Below are 23,905 nucleotides of genomic sequence, written 5' to 3' on the forward strand. Positions count from 1 at the left end.
CACAAAATTATTCCATTGCTCTTAAATAAAAGAGACCATTTTACAGTCTTTCCTGCTCTTTATAAATAGCAGGTAAGACTTTGTCAGTAACAAAACCAGAAAGTTGCTGGATACCAAATGCAGTTGAGTCAGGAAAGAGCAGAAAGGTTGGCATTGAGTGAACACTTTATTTGTTTGAGTTTGCTTATAATTGGACACACAATGCACTGTGTAGTGTTCTTCCCCTGTAGGAAGTTGTTTAACAAGCCTCACTCTAGCACATAGGGCTAAACGTAGTTTTGGGAAATAATTTGACAAGGATAAAGCAGATGTGGACATTGTGAATACAAGCATTAGAGAACACCCTTGGCTTAGCTTTTGTTTTTTATTTATTTATTTTTACGCAGAGTTGCTATATGATGTCATCCAAATAGTGGGACATAGAAGTTATATCGCTTATCAGATCAAGTCAATATATTTTCATCTGATTTCATAAACACGTAACACATAGAACATATAAACCACACAATTTCCCTAGTGTCAGGTAAACAGAAGCACTATATTTCACATTCTAAGATGACTTAAAATTTAGGTGATCATAAATAAGCCCCTTCTTAACTTCTATCCCGTTATAGATGATAGCATGGTAGTAAGAAAGATTAGTTCTGTATTCAGAATTTTCTTGTTTCACAGGGAATATATAACTCAAATTACCATCAGTAGTTGAGAATACGACATCTCTGGCATGAGATTAAATATTTCACTGTCACCATAGGAGTACAAAGCAAGCTTCTGCCTCTGCAGTTTAGTCAGTGATTTTCTGTAATACCAGTGCAGACAGAGCCACACTATTTCGTCATCTAGTGAATCATTTTTCTCTGCATATTAGGTTCTTTATTACAGTATCTGTGTGGAGTTTAGACTTGGAGGTTTACAATATTCCCCTCTTTCCAACTTTGAAATGAGGTGATTGTAGGGAAATGTGCATGTGTGCTATGAATGTAACAATCATCATAGGAACTGCACCACTTTTTATTTCTCTTCAGAAGCCATCTGTTAATCGATGGGCTTACAGCCATGTGGTCTGAGTGGTTTGCTTTAACATACGCTACCCCTTAGCAAAACCAAAATGTGTATTTATTTCCATCAGGGTATTTCACTGAACTCGTTCATGGTTTTCATCTGACCCACAGCCTTTTCCACTTTTGTGAGTACTGCCAGCTTCCTTGTCAGTTGGGATCCACTGGGGTTGTTCCCCTCTACTGCTTCAGAAACAGCTTTCTTGAGGTCCCAGAGGCTGTGTGTGCAGTATTTAAGTAGGTTTCCTTGTACTGAGTGTTTATGCTCCAACCTGCCCAAACACAATGCTTCTATTGGGGGAATTTCTCCTAGATATAAAATTCATTGGTTTTGAGTGATTATTTTAAATTTAAAGGAAAGAAAAATATGTTTCTTAAAATGTTAACTGTGTTTGTTCATCAGATATAAACTAAGCAAAATGTTGTACACAGGAAGGAAAATCCTATTATTTATGCCTAGATCTTTGTGCTGAGTGAGGACAGTGACAGTTCTTGGGATACTTAGTTCTTTATCTTTGCTAAAAATATCACTAATTGAATTCTGCTCTTTTTGAAAGAGAAGGAACTAAAGTGGGCACTTACTCCAGGTAGAGCTTGGCACATGTCACATTGTAGAGGTCACTTTAAGGGAAAATGAGGCTTTTGCTTCATAGCAGAATTTTTTTTCACTATATGATATTACCCATTATTTTTTCTGTAATGACTCTGTCTCTTCTCTAACCTTTCTTATCATGGTATCACCTCATTATTTATGATGAACTTAGACCTGGGTTAAGTGTAATTTCATGTATGCAATATCAAAATAATGTCTTATGATAAATTTCTTCCCACTTTCTGTCCACTTATTAGAATAGCATCTTATCTGGCTGTGGGGAACATTCACATCTATGTACTTTTACTTTTATATATAAAGGAGACTTACAGACTCTGCCCAGGGGAGCCATCTTTGGCTTTACATTTTAGAAATGTGCTCTCGATCTCTGTGGGATATGTGATGAGAATAGTTGGACAGCTAGGATGCTGTGCTAGTCTCTACTCACTTACAGGCCAGCAGGTCCCTTGTTCTTTTTCAGATGTGAGATGTTATCATGCAAGGAGGTACAGATCTGGGAAAGACTTGGCTTCCTACTTAGCCCCAATTTGAGTGGGCTGCTGCAGGACTGAGTCCAGATGTTGAATGTTGGGTGAAAGGAAGACTTGGTTTATCCGTGAGTGAGAGGTCCTTATGTGTGCTGGGAAGCTCCTGGAGACTTGTGCAAGGGTTTTAAGTGATTAATCTTGTATCAGCATTCCCCTTGCAACCACTGCAGACTGACTATTCTTAGGTCTCTTTCCTCACGGTTCCTCAGGGAGTGGGTCAGTCTGTGTGTCCTGCATGCTAACCTTCTGTAGGCCCAGCCTTAATTCTCAGGGAGAGGTAGTTCTCTTGTCTCTGCAGATGTAATGTCTCCTGAATTGTTGTCCAGATCAAATACAAATTCCTCATCTGCCTATCTTCCTCCATGTGCTTTTTTTCTTTTCCTTTCATTTCTTTGTCCAAAAAAAAAAAAAAAAAAACAAAACAAAAAACAAAACGAAAACCCTGAATTTTATCTGTCACTAGACTTCAGTTTTTTCAGGTTAGTCACTGGTTAATTAAAACTTGAGTGACCAGCCATGCATGTTCCCAGTTCATTACTGGGACTAGCTTCTCTTTTATTTATGGTGAAACTTTACAATTTTAAGCATGTTAGGGCAGAGACTGCACGGTATTGATCCCACCTTCTTTTCTATAGCTAGGAAAGCATACTCAGAGTATGAAAGCATTTTAAGCAATCTGCTGAGGGGAGAAGTATCTTGTGTGGGAGACAGTTTTGGCAGTAACAAGCATGTTTGGCTTTAGTCATAAGAATTGCTTTCTGAGCTTCTGGAAGAGGAGTATGTAAATCAAGCTTCATTTAAGATGAATCTTGTTATAATGCAGATACCTCTCATCTATCTGCTTTATAATGATGGATTTGTTTTGAGGGCTTAAGTGGTTTCTGCACCTGCAGGATGCTATTCCTTTTCTTTCTGTGTTTCTCCCCCCCCCCTTCCTTTTATATGTGGTCTTTTGGGTGGATCAAGAAAGAACTGTAAAGTTTCAGTCAGTTGATTCAAATGCAGGTGTATTTGAAGATAAGTTTTCTGGTTGGACAGCTGTGATATTTGGATGCACAGGACCGTGCTTGGATACCCAAGCTCCACTGAAGGCAGTGAATTTGGAAAAGTTAAGTTTGGGAAAGCCAGCCTTGGATATTTGAAATTAAATTTTGGCTTACTAGCTACCCGTGTGCCCTTGAGCAAGTTAATTATCATCTCTGAACCTCCACACATATCTTTAAAATGTTTATAAATGTGTATACATAGAATTAAATATGCCAAATCTATGTAAAATATGTTGCTCCATAGCAGTATTAGGCAGTATAGTATTCTTTGCTTCCAGGCAGGTAGGTAGATATATTTATGGGCTATTGGGAATGGATTCTGCCCTTCAAACTTACAGGCCTTTTCACAGTGGAAAATGTAGGATGTTGAAGCGTTTGAATAAGAAGACATTCTTTAAAAGTATGTATTCAAGAAAAAAATTTATCTACAGAAGAATCTTTTATCATATAGACCTGGTACAGTTTGCATAATCTAATGTTCCTTCCACAGTTTGTATAATCAAATGCTTCTCTCTGAAATTTCGGACAAAACAGCCTTCCTAGTAAATTGCAAGGCCTGACATAATGTCAAAAAGGCTACTCAACTAATTATAGTGCTTAGGGGCTTAACATTTTTTTGTGTGGTATCTAAATAAAAATGCTGTCTTGCAGAGAGTAAAAGCCACATTAAGAAAGCTGCATTGCTTCTTGGTAGACTGCTCACTGGTTTCTTTGTGTGAGTGTGTGCATGCACCCATGTGAAGATTGACACCAGCTGGTAGTGCAAGCAACAGCAGATGCCCTTTTTACTACCACAGTTGTTAACTGGCTTCCTGCTTTGCCACAATACTATTTTGAGGAATAAGCTCCTGTGCCCTCATCTCAAATGATATTTACTGGAACAATTTCATTGCCTTTTAAGCTGGCACAAGACAAAGCAGAGACTATAAGTATCTGTGTGAATGGAGGTCCACATATGTTAATTAAATGAAGGAGAGACTATTGCAGACTCACACTTTTAACCAGAAGTAGATCTGGCAGTAGCTTAGAGTTGTTAATGTCCTAACTGAACTTCATTTTAGGGCCTGAGTTTTTGGCTTCCTACTACCTTTAGGCTTTTGCTCCCATCAGAATAGCAGCCTTACTATTTGAAGACAGAGCTGCTGATGGCTCTTTTTGAACAGCTATCTAAACTAGTAGGTGGCAAGTGCTGGCTTTTGCCTCCCCCGACTCCCAGTCCAGGTACTCCACCATCTTAGTCTCTTTCACTCTGGAGGACCTTCTTAAGATAGGAACAAGAGGAATCCATCTATTTTTCTCTCTTCAGATTAAGCTCAGTTTTCCCAATCAAGACATTCACAGTACCTGGTGCAGCACTTGAACATTTGGAGGATTTAATATGTTCTCTCTGTTCTCGATAACCCAAGATTGACTTGTGTGGGTGTTCTTAATGCTGTCTGCAAGGGTGATGTATTAAGAACCCACACTTTTGCCAACTTAAACAAGGTCACACTGCATTGCCAGCAAATTCATAATTACTGGGACTGGAACTGTAGGAAAATATAGAGCTTTACTAGTTGTATAATCAGGACAGATATGGCCATTAAAATTAACTTACAGAGAAAATGGCCTGGTGCAGAGGACATTAGCTGTTCCCCATAGAATTAGACTGTTTAGGTAATATTTACCAAATAATCACTACTTATAACTTTGATTTCAGCAGAAAAGTTACAATTTAAACTTTTTTTTTTTTTTTAAATCTCCATATATCTGAAGTTCCAAAACCCATTTAAAGTATTAGGTCCTTTGAGTCTCAGGCCAGTGTTATTCGCATTTGGACAGAATATGAGTTTTGGAGCCACCCATCTGTTTTGTGTTTGTGTGAACATCTAGGGTGAACTCTCTGTCCTGGTGCTAATCTTGGTAATGTCCTTTGGGAAGCCACTCAAAATGCTGCGCATGTTGAGAGCTGGCCTGGACTGTAGTAACAGGATCCTGCCAGCAGCTCCCTCTCCAGTTGATCTGATTCATTAGAGGGCAGCACGGAGCTGTTTGATATGACACAAGTTAGAGGGTATTTAAATGCAATAACTCATTGCATCTGGAGGAGATTTAGGCTGAGAGAGGACTGGCCATTTGGAAAGAAACTTGGCCAGGAAGGATCCCTTTCCTCTCTTCCCTTTACCCTGCTCTGTGGCACTCATGCCGTGAGATATTAAGAAAGCTGGGAAAGTCTGGGTTGTGCCGCTCTGGTGCCAGAGTCGCAGTGCACAGCCTGTCTGAACAGACACACATGATGGGTGCCCAGGAACAGAGAGTCCATCTGAAGAAAGACAGCACATTTGCAACTTTATTGTGCATGGGGCGGAGGGAGAGAGAAGGGCAGGACAATGAGAAAACTAGGACTTTATTTAAAAAAAAAAAATCCCCCTTAGAAATCAAAATTTCCAAATCTTGTTTTTTATTTTCCTACCCCTTCTAGTTAAGGTATTCAGTTCTACACAGGGCCTGTTGGGAGACTGCAAATATTTCCTCCTTTTTTTTTTTTTTTCCCTTCTCCAAATATTTCACTGTTAGACTTCAGGTTGCAAAGAGTCTTGCTTGACAGAAGACACCATCAGCAACCTGTTTCTGATAACTCTGGGATTTAAAAGAGATCCATGCTGCTTTTATTCTGTTATTTCATAAAACATTACTACTTCTCTAAATGAAATAAGAGATACACATCAATCAGTGTACTCACCTTTTATTGTTGATTCAACTACCAGGTTTTTACAGAATTCACTCTGCATTTTATTTGACTCGTTCATGAATAGTCTCGGCAGACTTAATTATATTAGTGAAAAAGCACTTTCAACAAAATTATATGCTGACATCCCATAATTCATACTTACAGATTTGTGAAACAGATTTATGTAAATCTATCAAATTACTCTATATAACATTATTTTTTAAATTGAGATTTCATTTTAATGGTATTTATAGAAAATTTTCATATGAGAAATTTTACATGAACTATTTTAAAAAATAGTTCACATGACTCGCTTATGAAGATAGAATACTGTAACATTTGAGCATCTCATTTCCATGTTCTGTGATCCATCTGGTACAAGACAGGGGCAGGGGAACATGTTCACAAGGGCAGCTTGATTCCCTCCTTGAACACAGATACTGCTCTTAGTACCTTCATCTGTGTGTGGATGGTTCATTCATTTGGTTACTGAACATTTACTTACTAAATAGTATGTGATAGGGTCTTTGTCAGAAACTGAGGTTCGCTTCTCTTACCTTTCTTAGTACCAAAATGGAATGATCTACCTATATTTAAATTAGTCCAGCATGCATCCAAATTGGCTAGTACATACATATAGTAAAATAAGGCATAATATTAGGCCTCCAGGAGAACTACTAGGGAGAACTCTTCATCACTAGTGATGGACACTGCACATGAGGAACCAGGCATGTGATGACAGGAAGTGCTTTCAGAGATAGTCTCAGAGGTTTGTGTGAGTAAGCCACTTCTGGAAGTATGCGCTAGCACTGGCACCCACTGTGCATAGTAGGGTAAATCTGTAAGACCAGCAGAGACAGAGCCCTGGTGGAAGAAAGCAGGAAGACAGTGGTGATCTTAGAAAACAGAGCACAGTCAGCTGTATGTTTTAAGAGGACCACCTATGTAACAGTAGTGGAAGATGGCTTTTAGCTTGGATTTCAGAGCCTAGAGAAGAAGGTGATTAATCAGAAAGAGCAGAGAAGCAAGAAACCAAGTAAAAAAAAATTAATAACAAAGGATGCCCAGCTGAGGAAGAGGCAAATTTAGCTGTGTAAGTAGACAGCATGCTGATAGGAAGTCATTTTAGTCACTGGTCCAAGACCCACATCCTACTGGTTTTGGATCAGACATTATCAGGATGAGGTCCACCCTGCTGTGTTTAAAGAGCATCAGCACCCCTTCCTCTGTTTCTCACTCTTACCCATTTGATGTTTCTCCTTATTCCTTAGTTCTTTGTCTCCTCAGATTGGAGGCTTGTGATGAAGGACACTGCCTAATCTTTGCATCCTCTGAGGCCTAGCAAAATGTAGGTTTCAATAGTGAATGAATGGATACTTAAGTTTAAGGAATACTTAAGTGTAACTTTCACTCACAAATTCTTGTTGAGAAGGGTCTCATTTAATATTGGTTGGATAAGATTACAATGTCAGGTTTTTAATCAAGAACTATGGCACTCTGTTGCCTTTAGTTTTACACCTAAGGGGTTAATTTGATATTTTGTACATTGGTAGTATTTTCAAATAGGAAAGAAAAAATACCATCCTAAATAAAGTGACCTTTGAATGAAACAGGTTCAGAAGATTGTGTATTTTTAATTAAAATATGCAATTAAGTTTTTAATTAAAGTATGCTGTTAAAAGCAATGTAGGTAGCTAGGGAGTGGCTGATGCCTTGAATTACACAGTTTGGGATAAATTGGCATTTACTGTGTTTCCCACAGTGTCACTGCAACACTAAGAGATTCTTTCCCTGTTTAGCTTTTCTTCCTCTGACCCCAACACTGTTTGCATGGTCCCCTGTTCCTGCCAGGGCCTGCTGGAGTGTTTCAGTTCTGTGCTTCCAGCCATTGACCATAGTTTGAGCAGCTTGTTCATAACTGTTCTTGTATCAGAGCACTTCTATCTCTTGTGGAGGGATTCTTTTCTGTGGCATGTATGTTCAGTTAAAAAGCATGCAAATAAAGAAGACATCTACAATTTGGCTGGAGTGTGGTGTTAGTCCAGAGAGCTCACTGTTCCTGTGAGAATGGCTGCATAACTGTCCATCCACATTGCTTCCCCAGTGAGATTCTAGAATCCTTGCAGTCCTGTTAGAGCCACCACTTGGATTAGTGGTTCCTAAACTCTGAGAGCCTGTGGACACAGGTAGCTTGGGAAGGTAGCTGGGAAGCACGTGATGCTAGTTCTGCTTTTAAGAAATGTTTTCCTCTTAAGTTTACTGGCTTTCATTTATAAATTATAATTGGAATTTAAATGTGGAGCTTTGTTTTTCCAAAAGTGACCTTTGATTTGGTGGTAATTAATGTATGCATTCTAAATTCAGAGTAACTTAGAATTTGGATGACACGGGGAAGGTGATTTGGTTCCCAAGCCTTCCCTGGTAGGTCCTGCTGGTAAGTGACTAGGAAACACAGGAATAGAAAGACTAGCGCCTGCTTGGCTCAGTAGTTTTTTCGGTAGGATTTCCTTCCTTGGTGTTTGGTTAGCTATTACTTTTTAAAAAATACAAACTGGTAACCAGAAATATTGTATAAATAAGATAATTTTTAATAAGCAGCCATCTACATAAAAATAAAGAGTAAACTGTTATTTGCCAGAACTCAAAGAAATAAGACAGTAGGCAACCAACAAATTAATTAATGTTCCACACATATGTATGAAGCCTGTCAGAAAATGTTGTGATGTTATACTTTGGGCAAGTTAAAGAAGGCCTCTACAGACAGCCTCAGTCCCACAGGCAGTGCCTGGCCTTGTTGCTTTGTCACTTGCCAGTGGTTCTTCAGCTAGTGGTGGGACTTCATGCCTACCACCCCTCTTCATCTGGGATTTGTCTGACTTGAGCTTACATGTACCTGCTGTCACAAATGTGAATTTGTATGAGTAGCTACCCTGCTGTGTTTGGAAAACACTTTCCTTGTAGTTATCTACTGCCTCCAGCTCTTACACTTTGTTCCCTTTCTTCCATAATGAACCCCGAGCCTTGGAAGAAAAGGGCTGTTACAAATGTCCGACTCAGGGCAGAGAATGCTGCACTCTCTTGTTCTCTGCACTTTCACCAATTGTGGACTTCTGTGTTACTCATGGACTGTTGAAAATAGAAGCTTCTCAAATAAAGATTGTCTCTTGTTATTTTAGTTTGCTATGATAGCAGTAGTCATAAGAATGTACCCTTAAGGAGCAGACAACCCTTACATTGTTTTACTATTAATAGGAAAATCCACTTACCTTGAACACATTCTAGTTGGCAGATGACAGTCTTCTCAATAAAGCCAGATCAGAAGCTTTATTTTTTTTTTTTAACAAGAGGTTCTCTGGAGGTAAATGCGTGTTTAAGTTTAATCATTAGTAAGAATTTTACTCATTGTTGTAGCTAGCCAGATTGATTGCATTGGGTGTCAGGTCATATTTAAAGAGTGGGCTCTCTAACAATGACCTTTATATATATACATTTTTAAAATAGCACCGCGTAAGTTCTAGTTTCATTTTGCAAACCTTCCATTGCCCATAGTAAGCTAGGAGTCAGGACTCCTGCTGACCTGTGGATCAAGTCAGCAGAAACAACTGGAACAATTTTCTCCATGTATAGCTTTGGGCTTAGAAGCATGACGGCCTAAGACCCACCTCAGGAAGCCCAAAATAGTAGATAATGTAACAGCAGAGAAAAAGAGCACCATGAATCTCTTAAAAATACATTTGTAAAACTGTGTCTTCCTTGGGGAGACATTTTACATCCTCAGGCCCCTTCATAGCTTCCAGATGTTCAATGTATCCTAAGACTCAGTTTTCTTGGGTCAGTGAAATGACTCATCAAGATAGTGTGGTTTCTGCCAAACCCAATGATCTGAGTTTAATTTCTGGAACATACATATAGTGGAAGAGGAAGACAGGTTCACTCCTGTAAGTGGTACACACACACACACACACACACACACACGCACACATACACCACACACACACACAGAGAGAGAGAGAGAGAGAGAGAGAGAGAGAGAGAGAGAGCGAGCTCTATAAAGAGCAAAACCACATTTCTCAGGATTATTGTGCCCTTATAACACTGAACTTTTGGAAAACAGTTTTCATGCTTCAAACCCTACTGATACATCAGGAATTTGGAGAGCCGGAGTCAGGTTTTCCAAGATTTCTAAGCGATTCTAGCATGTCGCCCAGGTTGAAACAGTTGCTGGTATAAAACCTGACTGTAGAAAAGAAAACTGTATTCTTCTGATGCAGTTACCATTTAATTTTATCATAGAGTAGTAGAGTGATAAAACTATTCAGTACAGGGTTGTTTGTCTCTTCCTTTCTTATCAGATTTTAATATCTTCCTGATATGACCATAAGTGAATGTTTAAACTCCTTACTGTGTAGTATGAGTGCTACTTTTCTGTATGAAATCTTTGACTTGTATGTCCACTTTCTCAGTCCTGAGTGTTGTCGGCATTGTTTCAGCACACTAGCTGTGTAGGAATTATCCTCATTTTCAAGGTGAGGGAGAGAGCAGTTGCTAGGGAAGTTTACATAAGGTCTTCAAGTCACACAGTTGGTAGGTAGTAGAGACAAGATGGAAACTCACATGCCGGACTCCAAATCCCATACTCTTTTCATCATAAGGTGGTTTTTTGCTTAGATTCTGTCTTCTGCCAACTTGAATCCTGCTCAATGACAGTAGAGTTGCATTCCATACATATATAGTAGACAAGTCAGAAATGCTTCTCAAATTGGTAAAAATATGAAGGCTTGAAGTTACAGTGGTTTGACATGTGACTTTTCTTTTAGATTTATTTAATGTGCATGAATGTTTTGCTTGCATCAAAGTATACACAAGTACATCTGGTACATGTCTAAATTTGTAGTTAAATGTATGTATTTGTGCCTCTCTCTTCTCATTCTTTGTTCTCTGAAATGCTGACCTTCTGATGTAGGACCTTGGACATGTTAAGCAAGCTCTCAACTACTGCCTGATTCCCCGAGTGCTTCTCACTGTTTTCTGTTGTATTTGATTACAGGAAACATAATTCGGAAAGAGGGAATATGTTAGCTCCTGTTTTCCCAAATTCTAATCATGGTCTCTAAAGCTTGTTCCCAACTTCTCAGGCTTGACCTTCTGTGTTTATCTTATCATTAGCAAGGAAGTCACACTTTGGAGTAACCAGAGTGGCAGCACTTGAGGGACCCATTAAGAACAAATTCCCCACTTTCCTATGACATTGCTATGTTCTATGACATAGAGAGCCAGGGTTTTAAGAAAGCATTTGTACTTTTCTAGGAAATGTTTGCTGTCTAATCATTTCTTTCATTTATGTCTCCTGTCTCTTCTCCAATGGAGAAATTTTGCTTCAGTTGAACCTTTGGTCTCTGGTGGGAGCCACGGGACATAGGCCTGTGTTGCAGTACTTATTTATCCATGGTACCTCCATGTTTTTTAACAGAGTACCACTGAGTGAGAGGTTAGATGGCTAGCTGATGAGCCACCACTGTGGCAACAAGCAAGATTGTCTGGGTGTGCAATTCCTTTTTTGTTTTGTTGTTTACCTTTTTACGTTTCTCACCATCATGTATGCTATCTGTGTGATCCTTTGCTTGTTTTGCTGTATTCCATTTTTAGGTCAGAATAATACCTAGAGAAAGTTTTATTTCATTTGTCCAAAGAAATGCCTTCCTAAAATTGTGCATGTGTGTGTTTGTATGCACATTCATGTAGTCATACATCACTTAATAACAGCTCATTCTGAGATGTGCTGTTAGTCTATTTTGTCATGTATGAACATTACAGGTGGTCTTTTATGCGAGATGAGATGAGTCAGATCAATTACCTGGTATAGATCTTGATCATATCAAAAGATGTATTTGAAGGGGCTGTATACAAAAACATGGCATATTTTTATAAAGCATACGTTTTTAAATGCATATAGTGAAATGCATAACAGAAAATATATTAACCAGTAATAGCCATCATCATCAATTATTTACTGTACAAAGTATATATAACTGCATTCTCATATGACCAGTTCGGAATATTTGTTTACATCAGTACTATCATAAGCGAATGACTATGAATTGTGCTATGAGGTCACCATAGTGATGATGTCACTAGGTAATAGGAATATTTCAGTTTAATTTGACTCTAATGGGAGCACCATTGTGTATGCAACATATCTTTGACCACCATTATATAGCACATTCCTATATACACAAATCATCTTTTCTACTCTACTGTCTGTAGTAACTGTATTTGCAAAGGGTAGTTAAATGTGTCAGTCCGAGTCGTAAAGCATTGACAGATTCTTGGTTGCTGTTTCCATCTTTTGTCTCCTAGGTGAGGAAAGTGAAGTTCATGGTTTCTCTGTTTCTTGTGGAGCTCAACAGAGAGGTGCATACAGTCTGGGGGGCTGCTGCCAGGTCCTGAATTAGGCATGCGGTGTGTGATGGGATGGCCTGGGCCTGTGTGGTTTCTTAAACAGCACTGCTTGCTGAGTTCTAACGATATTTAAATTTACAAATGACAGGAACCTGTGCTGAAAGCAGTCACCTCCAGTCAGTGGGTTTGAAACTAACATGCCTTTCCCCTTCCCTCCCCTTAGGGCAGAGCTTGGGTTACGGCTTTGTGAACTACATTGACCCCAAGGATGCAGAGAAAGCTATCAACACTCTGAATGGATTGAGACTTCAAACCAAAACAATAAAAGTATGTTCACATTTTTTTTTAATTTACTTGTAGAATAAGAGTTTTTTGTTATTTATTTTTAATTAAAAGTTTATTTGTAGTTCTTTTTTCATTTGGGCCTTGTAAACCTGTCTGGGAGTTACACAGTATAATATTTTTGTGCTTATTGAACAAAGGAGCCAACTTTTATATTGTATGTAGACACTTATATTAGTAGAAAGAGCAACAGTACTCCCAGATATATACTGAATGAAGCCCCCTGAATTAAGTCCTTATAGAGAGAATCCTTGACCTATTACTGGAGGGATTATTTAACTTGTCTAAACAGCAGTAATGAGAGTTGTTTTATAAGCCAGTAAAACTCAGCCATGTCTCTTACCTCTGCCTTTGAACAGAGTATGACTGTGGCTACCATATATCTAGATGGGTCATAGAGCCATTGAATGCAGCCTTTTTTTTTTTTTTATAGATACCAAGCTTAAATTTCATATTCTATCAACAATAAAGTATTACGTTTTCCAGTTTAACATTCAAAACTATTTGTGGTTACACTGAGGCAAACTTGGGTCTGATAGTTGTGATTTTGCTTGACTCGGTCCTAGCAGCTTTCCGAGGAGATAGACTCTCTGGAAGCTTACATGCTACACAGGTCGTGTTTCCTTTGAAGATATACAATAAGTCATTCTATGGATATTTTTCTGCAAGGTTATATTTTGAAATTCTTACCTGAATTCTCTGGATAAGAAGCATAGTTTTTTGTTTTTTGTTTTATTTTTTCAAATAAAGGTGATGTTGTCTCTGGTGAATCTAGCCCATGTCATCAATTCACTCCCTCCTCCCCAGTATGGATATCTCACATCAATCATGGTGCACGTTCTTCTTGCTGAATTTAAGTGTGGCTCCCAAGTATATTTCAAAATAGTGTTCCAGACACTCTCTGTCAATTGACTAAGATCAATTGATAGAACCTATTTTCTACCCATGATTTAAGAAGCCAGCCTACACTATAGCCCAAGAGGTGAGAAGTTAGTCAAGACTGACTGGCATCCATCTTGCTTACAGACTTGTCTAGAAGATTTTTTTTTTTTTAAGGGATCTTGAAGTGCAGTGTCATCTTTGTGCTTAAAGTAACTTCTCTTAGGATTGACAGTTAAGGTGGTTTGTTAACCCTGAGTTGTTTTGACACCTCATTCTTTATATTTATTCTAAGAAAAATGTCTGTCCACGCTTCTCATCTAAAGGAAATGCATGACAGTCTCCAAATATACTTAGATGTGAGATGCCTGAGAATTTTGGGAGTTTCTAGTAATGAAAGTGTCTAAGGAGACAATGTATCCTGTAATCAGAAAACGAATTCTAGAATTCTAGAAAGAATCTTAGAAAAGTTTAAGATGATAAAGACTTAAGTTGGTTTTGGTCTGTTTTTTTTTTTTTTTTAATCTGAATTGCTTTTCCCCCTAACTCTGCACACTTGCCCGCTTAGTCTTTCCTCATGTCAAATGTTCCGTCTTTTAATAGTGATAATACAATGCCCTTAATAATGGTGCCCACTATCTAGCTCTCCTCAGGCTGTTTTATGTGTTCTGTGTCCTATGGATTTTTGTAGGCTTCCTCTTCCTTAACTAAAATGATCAGCAATCCTGGAAATCAATTGCTTTTAGTGATGACAGCCCAAGTTGTTGTTAAAAAGAAAATGAAATGTGATTGGGCTGGCTCATCTCAGCAAATGACCCTTTTCCTCACTCCAGAAATAATCACCCTCATTTCATTCTTAGTGAGTCACTTCTTTTGCCACACATACTGCCTGCTGTAAGATCCTGAAGAAGGTAGAAATGCAGAGGAAGCAGGCCAACATACGATAAATGTATTCAGCCTTTCCAGAAACCACTGATGACAGCTGCGCCCCTACTGCCAGTGGTCCAGCCTTCTCTCCTCAGGCCCAGCTGCTTGGGCTGAATATATAAGCAAGGACAGCAATGCTTTGTGGCCTTTATACTGTGACATCTGCTACTTGTGACTTTCTGAAATTTAGGAGGGGTGATGGGCAGGCAGCAGGCTACTTCTTTCCCTGCCCCCATTTGGTTCTTGTAAAAATATCAGATAACAGCTGGTATCCTCAGTTTGGCCCAGATTTCTCTTGAGAGGCAAAGCAGGCCATTTTCCAGAAGTAGATTGTACAATTTTTGCCTATATTTGTATTTCTATTTTTCTTTTTTCTTTTCTATTAGATAGGTTTTGCATTCTTATTATGAAATCTCAACTGTGTTTTTTTCTTGTATTCACTGTTTTCTGTGTGATTTAGAAGCTACACTTAAGTCTTTAATCCTGGTGGTGGTTGTCAGACTGATCTGACCAATTCTCACTTCTCAGAGAGCCTCTCTACCTTCAGCTGCTGCCCTGCTAGGTTGTTCCAACTCATGTTGGGTTATCCTGTGTTTGAACTCCATGCTCTCTACCCACAGGTAACCACAGAAAACTGAGGATCAGCATGAGCCAGTGTAGTTTAGACTCACACTACTGTCTCCAGTAAGTGTGGAGACCTTGGTGGTCATACAGGTTAGCCAAGGCTACACAGTTGCAGACAGCAGTAACTCTAGTACATCTAATACCTCACCAAAACACTTGATATTTATTACACTATGCTTTTCTTTAGAGGAAAATATCTACTTTGTATGTAGTTGCTTATATATGATGTTTAAGATTCTCAAATATTCGTTTATTGTTCTGTTTTATGAGCCACCCACCATATCAGTATGGCTTTGGTAAATTCCTGATGTTTTTTTTCTTTTCAATATTGGAGTAGTGACTGAAGTACTGTGAAAGGAGGTTTACTTAGAATTTTTTTTCCCCAGGACTTCCTGATAGCATTAGCCCAGTCGGGCTTTGTGTAATAGTTGAAATGTCAAATGACATATATTTGCTATTTCTTCAGTGAGTTAAACTCCCTCAGGACCCACAAGAATTTAAAGTATGTGTTAACATTGATGTGTGAGGAATGATTTAGATGCATGAGTTCCAGAACAAGAACTGTATTAGATAAGTGACTCTGGTGATCAGCAATCTGCATGGCAGTAAGCGTCTCTTTTTGAATGGGTGGTTATCTGCAAGAGTTGTTGCATTGCACACACAGTTTAGTCTTGTAGCCTCTACTTCAGTCATCCTTTGTGGTCAATTCTACTAGAGTAAAATGTCTGTCACCTTGAATATGTTAGGTAAGTGGTCTACGTTCGTAGCTTACAGTTCAGTTTTCACCTTCAGGAAGAGCAAGTTAGAATCAGGAAGTACAAAGATGTCATTTTAGGTGAGGATGGTATCGCTTTGTTTCAGGCAGCACTGATAACGCTTAGCCTTCAATATCGTTAATCACATTTCTGGATCCTTTTATGCCTCCTAGGGAAATGTGTTTACAACATTGCTTGCTGGTAACAAGTGATGGCTTCGTCAGCAGCATGGAGCTTGCTAACGTCTGCTCGTATTGTCCCTTATATTAAATAGTAGGTAACAGGTGACGGTTCCCAGATGTTAAAGTCTTGCTAGCAAGGTTAGGGAACAGATACAGTTTCTGTGATTCTGAGGGCAGTATAAGAAATTCCATGCTGGTGTGATGGTGTCTTTCATCAGTAGCCCGCCATTGCCTGTGAGAACTGACTGTGGTCTTCCCAGGAGCTTGGGGCTTGTTGACTGCTGGTCATCATGTGCCTTTCTGACTCATTTTAAAGGAAACTTTTGTATAGATATGATCCGAATAGTGTGCAAAACACACAGTTTAAAGCCAGTATATTTGTCCTGTTGTCTAAAGTATCACACATCAACTCATGAGTAGAAGATAAAGGATTACTTTATAAAGCAAGACCATTCATTTCAGAAGCGCCTGTATATTCTCTTCAGTGATACAAACTACTGATCCAGCTTATCTTCCACCTTCTAGATCAGTAGGTGTATGAAGCTTTATTTTTCTAAACATGAGCTCTGTCACTGGAACATAACTTTACATTATTGTTAGGTACTATACCAGAAACCAGACTCTACCTCCACAGAAATCCGTGCAAGTATGGCAGCATGAGAAAGTCCCCCTGTGTGTTCTTTCTTTTTCCATAATTATCCAAGCATGTAGCAGACTAAAAATTACTTTTGCCTAAAAATTATTAACTACCATCTAGAAATATGGAATATCTTTATTAAAATAATTAAACTACTATTTAAGTACATATAGAAAATTCTATTATAAAAATTAGAGCATTAAATATTGATAATAGACTATTCCTGAAAGTGTTCAGTTTGACAGTAATTAAGGTAATTTAATAAACTTTTATTCTGAGCCCTTATATTGCTTTTCAATGTTTTCTTAAAGATTTATACTTTTTCTTGTTTCTAAATTGTAAAATTAGAAGTGTCACCTTTTCTTTTCCCTACCTGTTTAGGCAGGAGTTGGACTCAAACATGGAGCTGCAAACCTCTGTTTCTGACATCTTTTCCTGGCTCACCTGGTTGTATCATCCTGCATAGGTCTTTCAACCTTTTAATTTGTGTCTGTAAATGGCTTGGAGCTTGACCTCCTTAAACCAGGAAATCTAAATTGATCAAAAACTTGAGTCCTTAGAATATTGACCTGATAAATCCACACCATGACACTATCCATGCACAATATTCATGGAAATAATGTATAATGTGTGCCCTTCAGCCTCCTGATATATGGTATATATAAAATGTGAATGGGCGCTACTCCTAAGGTATCTTACTGTGTATATATGGAAACATTAAGAAATCAGGGAAAGAAAGGCTCTGTGTGTGTGTGTGTGTGTGTGTGTGTGTGTGTGTGTAGGTGAGGATATGAGGAGAGAATGAAAGCATGAAACAGAGTAGAGATGTCATGCTCAATTTACTATTCCCTTTGTTTATTGAGCCAGGGTCTGTCATTGAACTCAGACCTTGATGATTTGGCTAGTCTTGCTAGCAGTGTGCCTCTTGAGTGCTGGAGTTACAGGTGGCCTTTGTACCTGCCCAGCTTTTTAGGTGGATTTTGGTCCTTATGGCATAGCCAGTCCGCATCTCCCTATTTCTCCAGTCATTTTAGGTAGGAGACAGTCAACTATAATTGATATAGTTATGTTAGTAATTCATAATGATATTTAGTTTATACTTATGTATACTGATTATATACATGTTTGGGAGAAATAATGGATCTTTTTATGGCGTGTGCCTAATAAAACATTAAGAGAAGATACAACTTTTCATTGTTCTGTTTTTTGAAACATAGTCTCTGTCTATAGCTAGCCCCCTTGCAGTCAGAATAGTCATACCCCTGCTGCCCAATCAATTTTTTGGTAAATTAATGCTTTCCTAGGGGATGATTTGGTTATGGAAATCAGTATTTCATCCTGAAGGCTTGACAGTTTTGACTTGTTCCATCCACCTTTTGTATATTTAGTGCGGCTTGTGTTGGGATACCCGTTGCTTAATGTAGCTTCTTTTTGCTACAAGACGATTGAGATGAGTTTGGATTTCATTATCATTGTAGTTTGTTTAATAAAGTTGAATTCTGACTACTGGAAAATATTCTATATATTACTAATATGATCCTAGTGTAGACTAGGTAAAGAGGGCATGGAAGCTGTGCTAACGACTTCCCAGTTGCCAGGAGCTCTGATAAAATGGCTGGTAGCATAATTCTGGGAGGTTAGGTCAAATCCTATAATGTTGATGGTTCATGAGGAGATAGGAATTTGAAGGCAGATGTTAGAGGAACCACATAGAATTTGCTAGTGCAATATACAGAGGAGCCTGAAAATGACAACAGATTCTAAAAGACGAGTCCTATGCAAAGATGATATTTTTCTCCAGGTGAGGGAGATTGACAGAGTTTGGGACATTAGCAGCCATGGGGTTGGACCTTGATGTTCGTTCCAAGAGGACATTTGTTTTGTGTTTAGACTCCATATTTGTCTGAGCATCTCAGCACACCTAGAATTTTTCTGATTGGAGAACTTTATTTTTAGTGATAGTCAACATTCATTTCAAAGCTTATCTGTAGATCATTATTTGTCCTGTTCTTGTAAAGACCACAAACCTCGGAGATAATCATTTGAAGTATAGGTCTCAAATTTGCTGGACACCTATGAGTGCTAACTTAACAAACATCACTTATTTCATCTGTTCAGATCTTTGTCCAGTTACAAAGCCAACTAAATAATAAGAAAAGAAAAGTTAGGAGGAGGAGAAAGAGTGCATTTCAGAAATAGAGCAACAATGAAAACTGAGCAAATGGACTTCTTTGCCTTTTTACATAAACAGATAGGCCTAGTATGTACTTTCCTAATTTTGGTTTTGACCATAGAATACAATAGTGTGTAGAGCTATGTTTCAACTTCTTATGGGCTGTTTGATCCATCTCATTGTAAAGTTCTTCTGTCTATATTGAACTTATTTTATAAAGCCCGTATATGAAGCAGGATAACAGGTGACCTTAATGAGTTATTTATATGAGCTATCCTTTATGTCTTTCATAGGCTTTTTTTTCATCAGTGCCCATACATGATTGCTCTGTTGTCTAGCTTTGTCCAAACCTGGTTGTCGCCCTTTTGTCTTTTGTATCCCTCTTGCTTCTCCTATCTTTTCAGCTGAGAGTTAGTTAGATGGACATTTGGGAGTCCCCAGAAGGCAATAATTTTTTGTTCTTTGAATAGATTTTTCATTGCATATCATTCTCTAGTTGCTGGAGTGGAAGTGAGCTCATATAGAAGGTGGAGTGGCGAGTAGGTCCCCAGCTCTCTTATTGTTCTTCCACCTGCCACTTAGTGGACCATGATGTGTGGTGATGGTGGCATTCTCAGTGGTGGACTGAATCTGTCTTCCTTGGGAGAAAGTTGATTGGTCATTCTGTTCCCGAGCCTGCTTTCCAGGAACATCATGGCCTTGGGAGATGGCTCTGCTTATGTGTGTGAGGTCTAGCTTAGAGAATGTTGGCAGTTCTTAACTCTGTAACCAGCCTAGAGAACTTAAAGCTGTTGTATCTACTTCCATTGGAGTAAAAGGGTTAACAAATATTTGAGTACACCTGTAAGGGAGGGTACATGAGAGTCATAGTTGAACACTGGCATTGGTTTAGGAAATCACTGTTTCGACTGTGTTTGCTGTTGTTTGTTTTGTGGTGCTGGTTTGCTTGGGAACTTAATAAGTATAGCTGACCAGAACTTTGAATCATTTGACCAACTGGCCTTTTTAATACCTAAAAGGAAGAAGCTCCTGATGAAAGCACTGGATTAATAGTCCTATGCATGTGGATCTATTTCTGTTTGGGTTTTAAACTAACAGTAAGAGAGGAAAGTCTGACTCTGGTGTACACACGGTCAGAAAATGGCATCCTGAGCAGACCTTTTGGTCCACCTTCCATGCCTTTTGCAGAAGTGTACCTCAGTAGAAGCATTTCCGTAAGGCCTTGCTAGCTCTGATTGCTCTGACTTCTGACTGCTTATGGGCAAGGTTAGGTTGTGTTTTTGTTTCTGAGCCAGGAAGGCTGACTCTCGATCTCTGTAGCCTGTTCTGAGTAGCTGGTTAGATACAGTTAGGTACTAACTTCAAGGAGTCCATCCTTCCTTCTTTGCCATGCCTGCTTTTCACCATGTCACAGATGCTAAAAACAGAACTTGTGAGTGAAGAGTACCAGTCTCTGAGAGGCAAGTCCTTATTCTCTTTCACAGATAAATTGGAGCCCAAGTTAGTTTTGGGTTTTTTATTTTGATTTTTGAGACAATAAATCTTAATTCTTGCTAGCATGAGGTTTAATCCTTCTTGCTCAGGCTCTCGGATAGCTAAAGGTGGTCCCTCAGGTGAGTCACAAGAAAGAAGCAAAACTGGACTGCATCCTGGATAATTCAAAAAGATAGTTTCCCATGAGAGTTTTAGCTATCTGTATTTAGAACCTTAGTGTTCATGCCTGTTTAATTCTTAAGGACCTTCATACATTCCTAGAAAGGTTATGGAGACAACCACTTTCTAAGGTTGAGTACAACAGGAATTTTACGATTTCAGTTTCCCAGGCTCTGGCCAGGCAGGCTGAGGGGCTCCTGGCAATCTTTAGGATCAATAGACTTACTTCAGCTTCTACAATTTTTCATTTATTGGTGATCTATATCCCTATAAATGCTTCAAAGTCGCAACATGGGAATTGTCTCATTCAGAAACTAACATTAGAAGATGGCAGGGGGACCTGGTGGCTCTGATTTTTATGAGCTATCCAGGAAACCCTAACAAACAAGGCCCAGGTTTTGAAAATTATGGATTTTAAATCTTTCTGATAGATAAGGGATTTCCAGAACTTCTGTTGTTTCATGGAATCACTAGGGTGGGGTGGTTGACAAAACACAGATTTATAGTCACCAGGAGCTACTGATCTGATCACTAGCAGACCCAGGCCAAGGAGAATGCTACTCTGACAGCTGCCAGGAGTGGTTCTTAGGTAGTTGCCCTTATCTAAGAAGCCTGGGTCAGCCTTTATAATTCATGTTTGGGTATACTCATGCTTATTTCCAAATAAATGTTGATGCAAATAACAAGACCTCTATTATGAGTTACATTACAGAATCCTCACAGTGTAGAGCAATGTGCATTCAATAAATAAAATGCTGGATTTAATGAAGAGACAATAAATATTTTCCCCTACAGAGTTAGCTCCTTTTCAGAGTATTTTTAGATTACTGGGTACTTCACAAGTAAAATAACATTGTTTCATATGTATCCTTTGTGGTTGTTTGGGGCCCATGCACTTAGGATAGGTCTTCATGGTGGTCAGTAGAGATGCTATTGTTATAAAAGATACTTTTATAATTCATTATTATAAAGTCATATCACCTGCACCTGTCCCTGGCTGTTCACCCTTTCTTAGTATTTTTTTTTTTTTTTAATCTTTTGGCCTAGGCCTCCCCTCAAATGGCAGTTTGTTAGATTATTGTGAGAACCATAACATACTATAAATAGTTTTTGAAGAAAGCATTTCTTGTCTGCAACCTTAATTTAGGAACATTTGACCTGTAAACTGAATGTTGTCCCAGAGCCACAGCTACATGAACGCAGTATATAGGCTTGCCAAAAGCCTGCTCAGATTTGGTGGTAGGGGAACAGATTTGGAAGAAATTGTCAAAACCAAACAATACTTTTGTGTTCTTCACTAAGCAGTGTCTTGAGAGAATTGTGAAGTTTGCATTGTCTGCAAACTACCCTGGTCCACAAAGTCAAGTGAACTGTGAAGGTGAAGGCCAACACTGCCTCTCACCTTTGTACTTTGTTCTCTGAGTATTAAGGAACATTGATCGACCAGCAGCAAAGGGGATACTGTTTGGAGGGTTAATTATAGCTAGTGAGTGTTATTGATGCTATCAATCAGAGAGACGGAGGAAAACGCTTGGTGCCAGAACATTCTGTGTAATTAAATACCACAGGATGGGATTCTGAAGGTGAAGTCAGGTCTGAAGAGGAGGATTTATCTCAAAACAAGATGGAGATGGTGCACTCCCTTCTCACTGCTCCCTTAAGTTTCTGGAGATGTTCCATGAATGTCTGTGATGCCATCTCTTTATTTTGTCCTGTGAAGATTGTCATGTTTTCTATAAAACCTCTCTTGTAAAATCTTTACAACTACCATGAGACAAGCTTTAGGAGTATAGTAATTATTTTTGTTAAAGCGCTTTGTGGGGAAATATGTAGCTCAGGTGGCTAATAGACATTTGGAGAATGGAGGATCTTATCTTTGAATGAAACCATTAGTCTTGCAAATAAGTTCATTTAAAGAAAGTTTTCCCATGGTTATTCTCCAATGTGTGATCATGTTGAGAGTGAGAGCATTATCTTACTGTTTCGAGTTATTCCCCATAGGCACTGAATACATTTCTCACAGTCATATAACTTCAATCATGTCTACAAAACACATGTTGGAGAGCTTCCCACAGCTCCATGGGAAGAACTGCATATTTTTATATCAATTTCCCTCTTCGTCATGGCACATGCATGTCTTCCTCACACAGATTATCATGTAATATTTAAAAGCTAAGTATTACAGGCAAGTCCAGAATGTCTTCTGCAACTGATAGGAGAGTTCTGTTTGTTCATTTGATTGTTGTTATTTTAAATGGTTATACAGTGTGTACTGATAGAGGCTTACTACAGACAGACAACCCATTGGAGGGAAAATAGTTTTGAAACTATTAGCAAGAAAATGTGTGTATATGTACCCAATAAGACCCCCAAACATTGTCTCAGATGTTGTATGATTTACTTATAATAAGGATCTAAAGTTATATTTATTTTTAAAAGTGTACTTACTACTTTTGTATATTCAGATACTTTTTAATTAAAAGAAATTAAGGTGCTTCTCCAGGATGTATATATGTCACAGCATACATATAATGGTTCGAGGACCTCAATGCTAAGAGTAATACTTGAGGTTTTCTTTCATCAATTGGGGATGTCCATACTGGTGACATTTTTACTTGCTTCTTACATGCAGAAATATTTTAAAAACTTGAAAGACATTGTCTTTATCACATACATTCTGTTTGTTGTTACTAACATGGATGGTCCTTGTTAAACTATTTGCCTATATAGTCGAGGAGAAAGAACAGTAAAGGGGCCAGGATTCTATACTATCTACCATACCTGAGAAAATAGAAATTTTGGACCCTCTTTTTAAACTGATATGCATGAATGGAATTGGTTCCACTTAACTGTGCTTAGTATCATGTTCAGAGGCTAAGTATATGCCATATGTAAAAGGAAGGCACATTTGTTATTTCTACAGTTGCTAGTTTGCTTGGCACAATCCTTACAACCAGTATGCTTTTGGATTTTTTTTTTTTTTTGGCCCTTCCATGTTCTTAGTATTATCACTAACAGTGTCTTCTGATCAGTTACTCTCATCTTTATTTTGAAGCTAAGGTCAATTGCCTTGACTTCTACTCAGTGAAATTTGAAACTGAGTAGACTCCATAGTGTAAACAACCAGCTGACTTTTAAATGGTGCATGATTCTCAAAAGAGGCAGAATCACTTAATATAGGAGAGCTTGCACTGTAGGTATATTGCAGTTGGTGTAATGTCAAGATCCTTCAATTTTCTTTTTTTATTCTGCTGGCCTGCCTCCAAAAATTAGATTATTTTTTTACATGCAACTTAAATAAATCTTGGACATTAGTAGTAGAAGAAATTTTGTACTTGTACTAACCAAGTCACCCTCTTCGGTGTGTTTCATATTTTTTA

The 23,905-nt window shown here is 38.4% G+C and overlaps 1 protein-coding gene across 16 annotated transcripts in view; it reads left to right on the forward strand.

The window, feature by feature from the left end:
• The window catches only part of Elavl2 (ELAV like RNA binding protein 2), a 125,193-nt gene that overhangs the window by 81,496 nt on the left and 19,792 nt on the right, over window positions 1-23,905 (forward strand). For all 16 annotated transcript variants that reach the window (XM_034503313.2, XM_076934674.1, XM_034503312.2 and 13 more), the window contains one exon: window positions 12,577-12,680. In XM_034503313.2, coding sequence (XP_034359204.1) covers window positions 12,577-12,680 — 104 coding nt within the window. The remainder of the gene's footprint in view (window positions 1-12,576; window positions 12,681-23,905) is intronic.

The sequence above is a fragment of the Arvicanthis niloticus genome, chromosome 5 (assembly GCF_011762505.2).
Source record: "Arvicanthis niloticus isolate mArvNil1 chromosome 5, mArvNil1.pat.X, whole genome shotgun sequence".
NCBI classification, from domain to species: Eukaryota; Metazoa; Chordata; class Mammalia; order Rodentia; family Muridae; genus Arvicanthis; species Arvicanthis niloticus.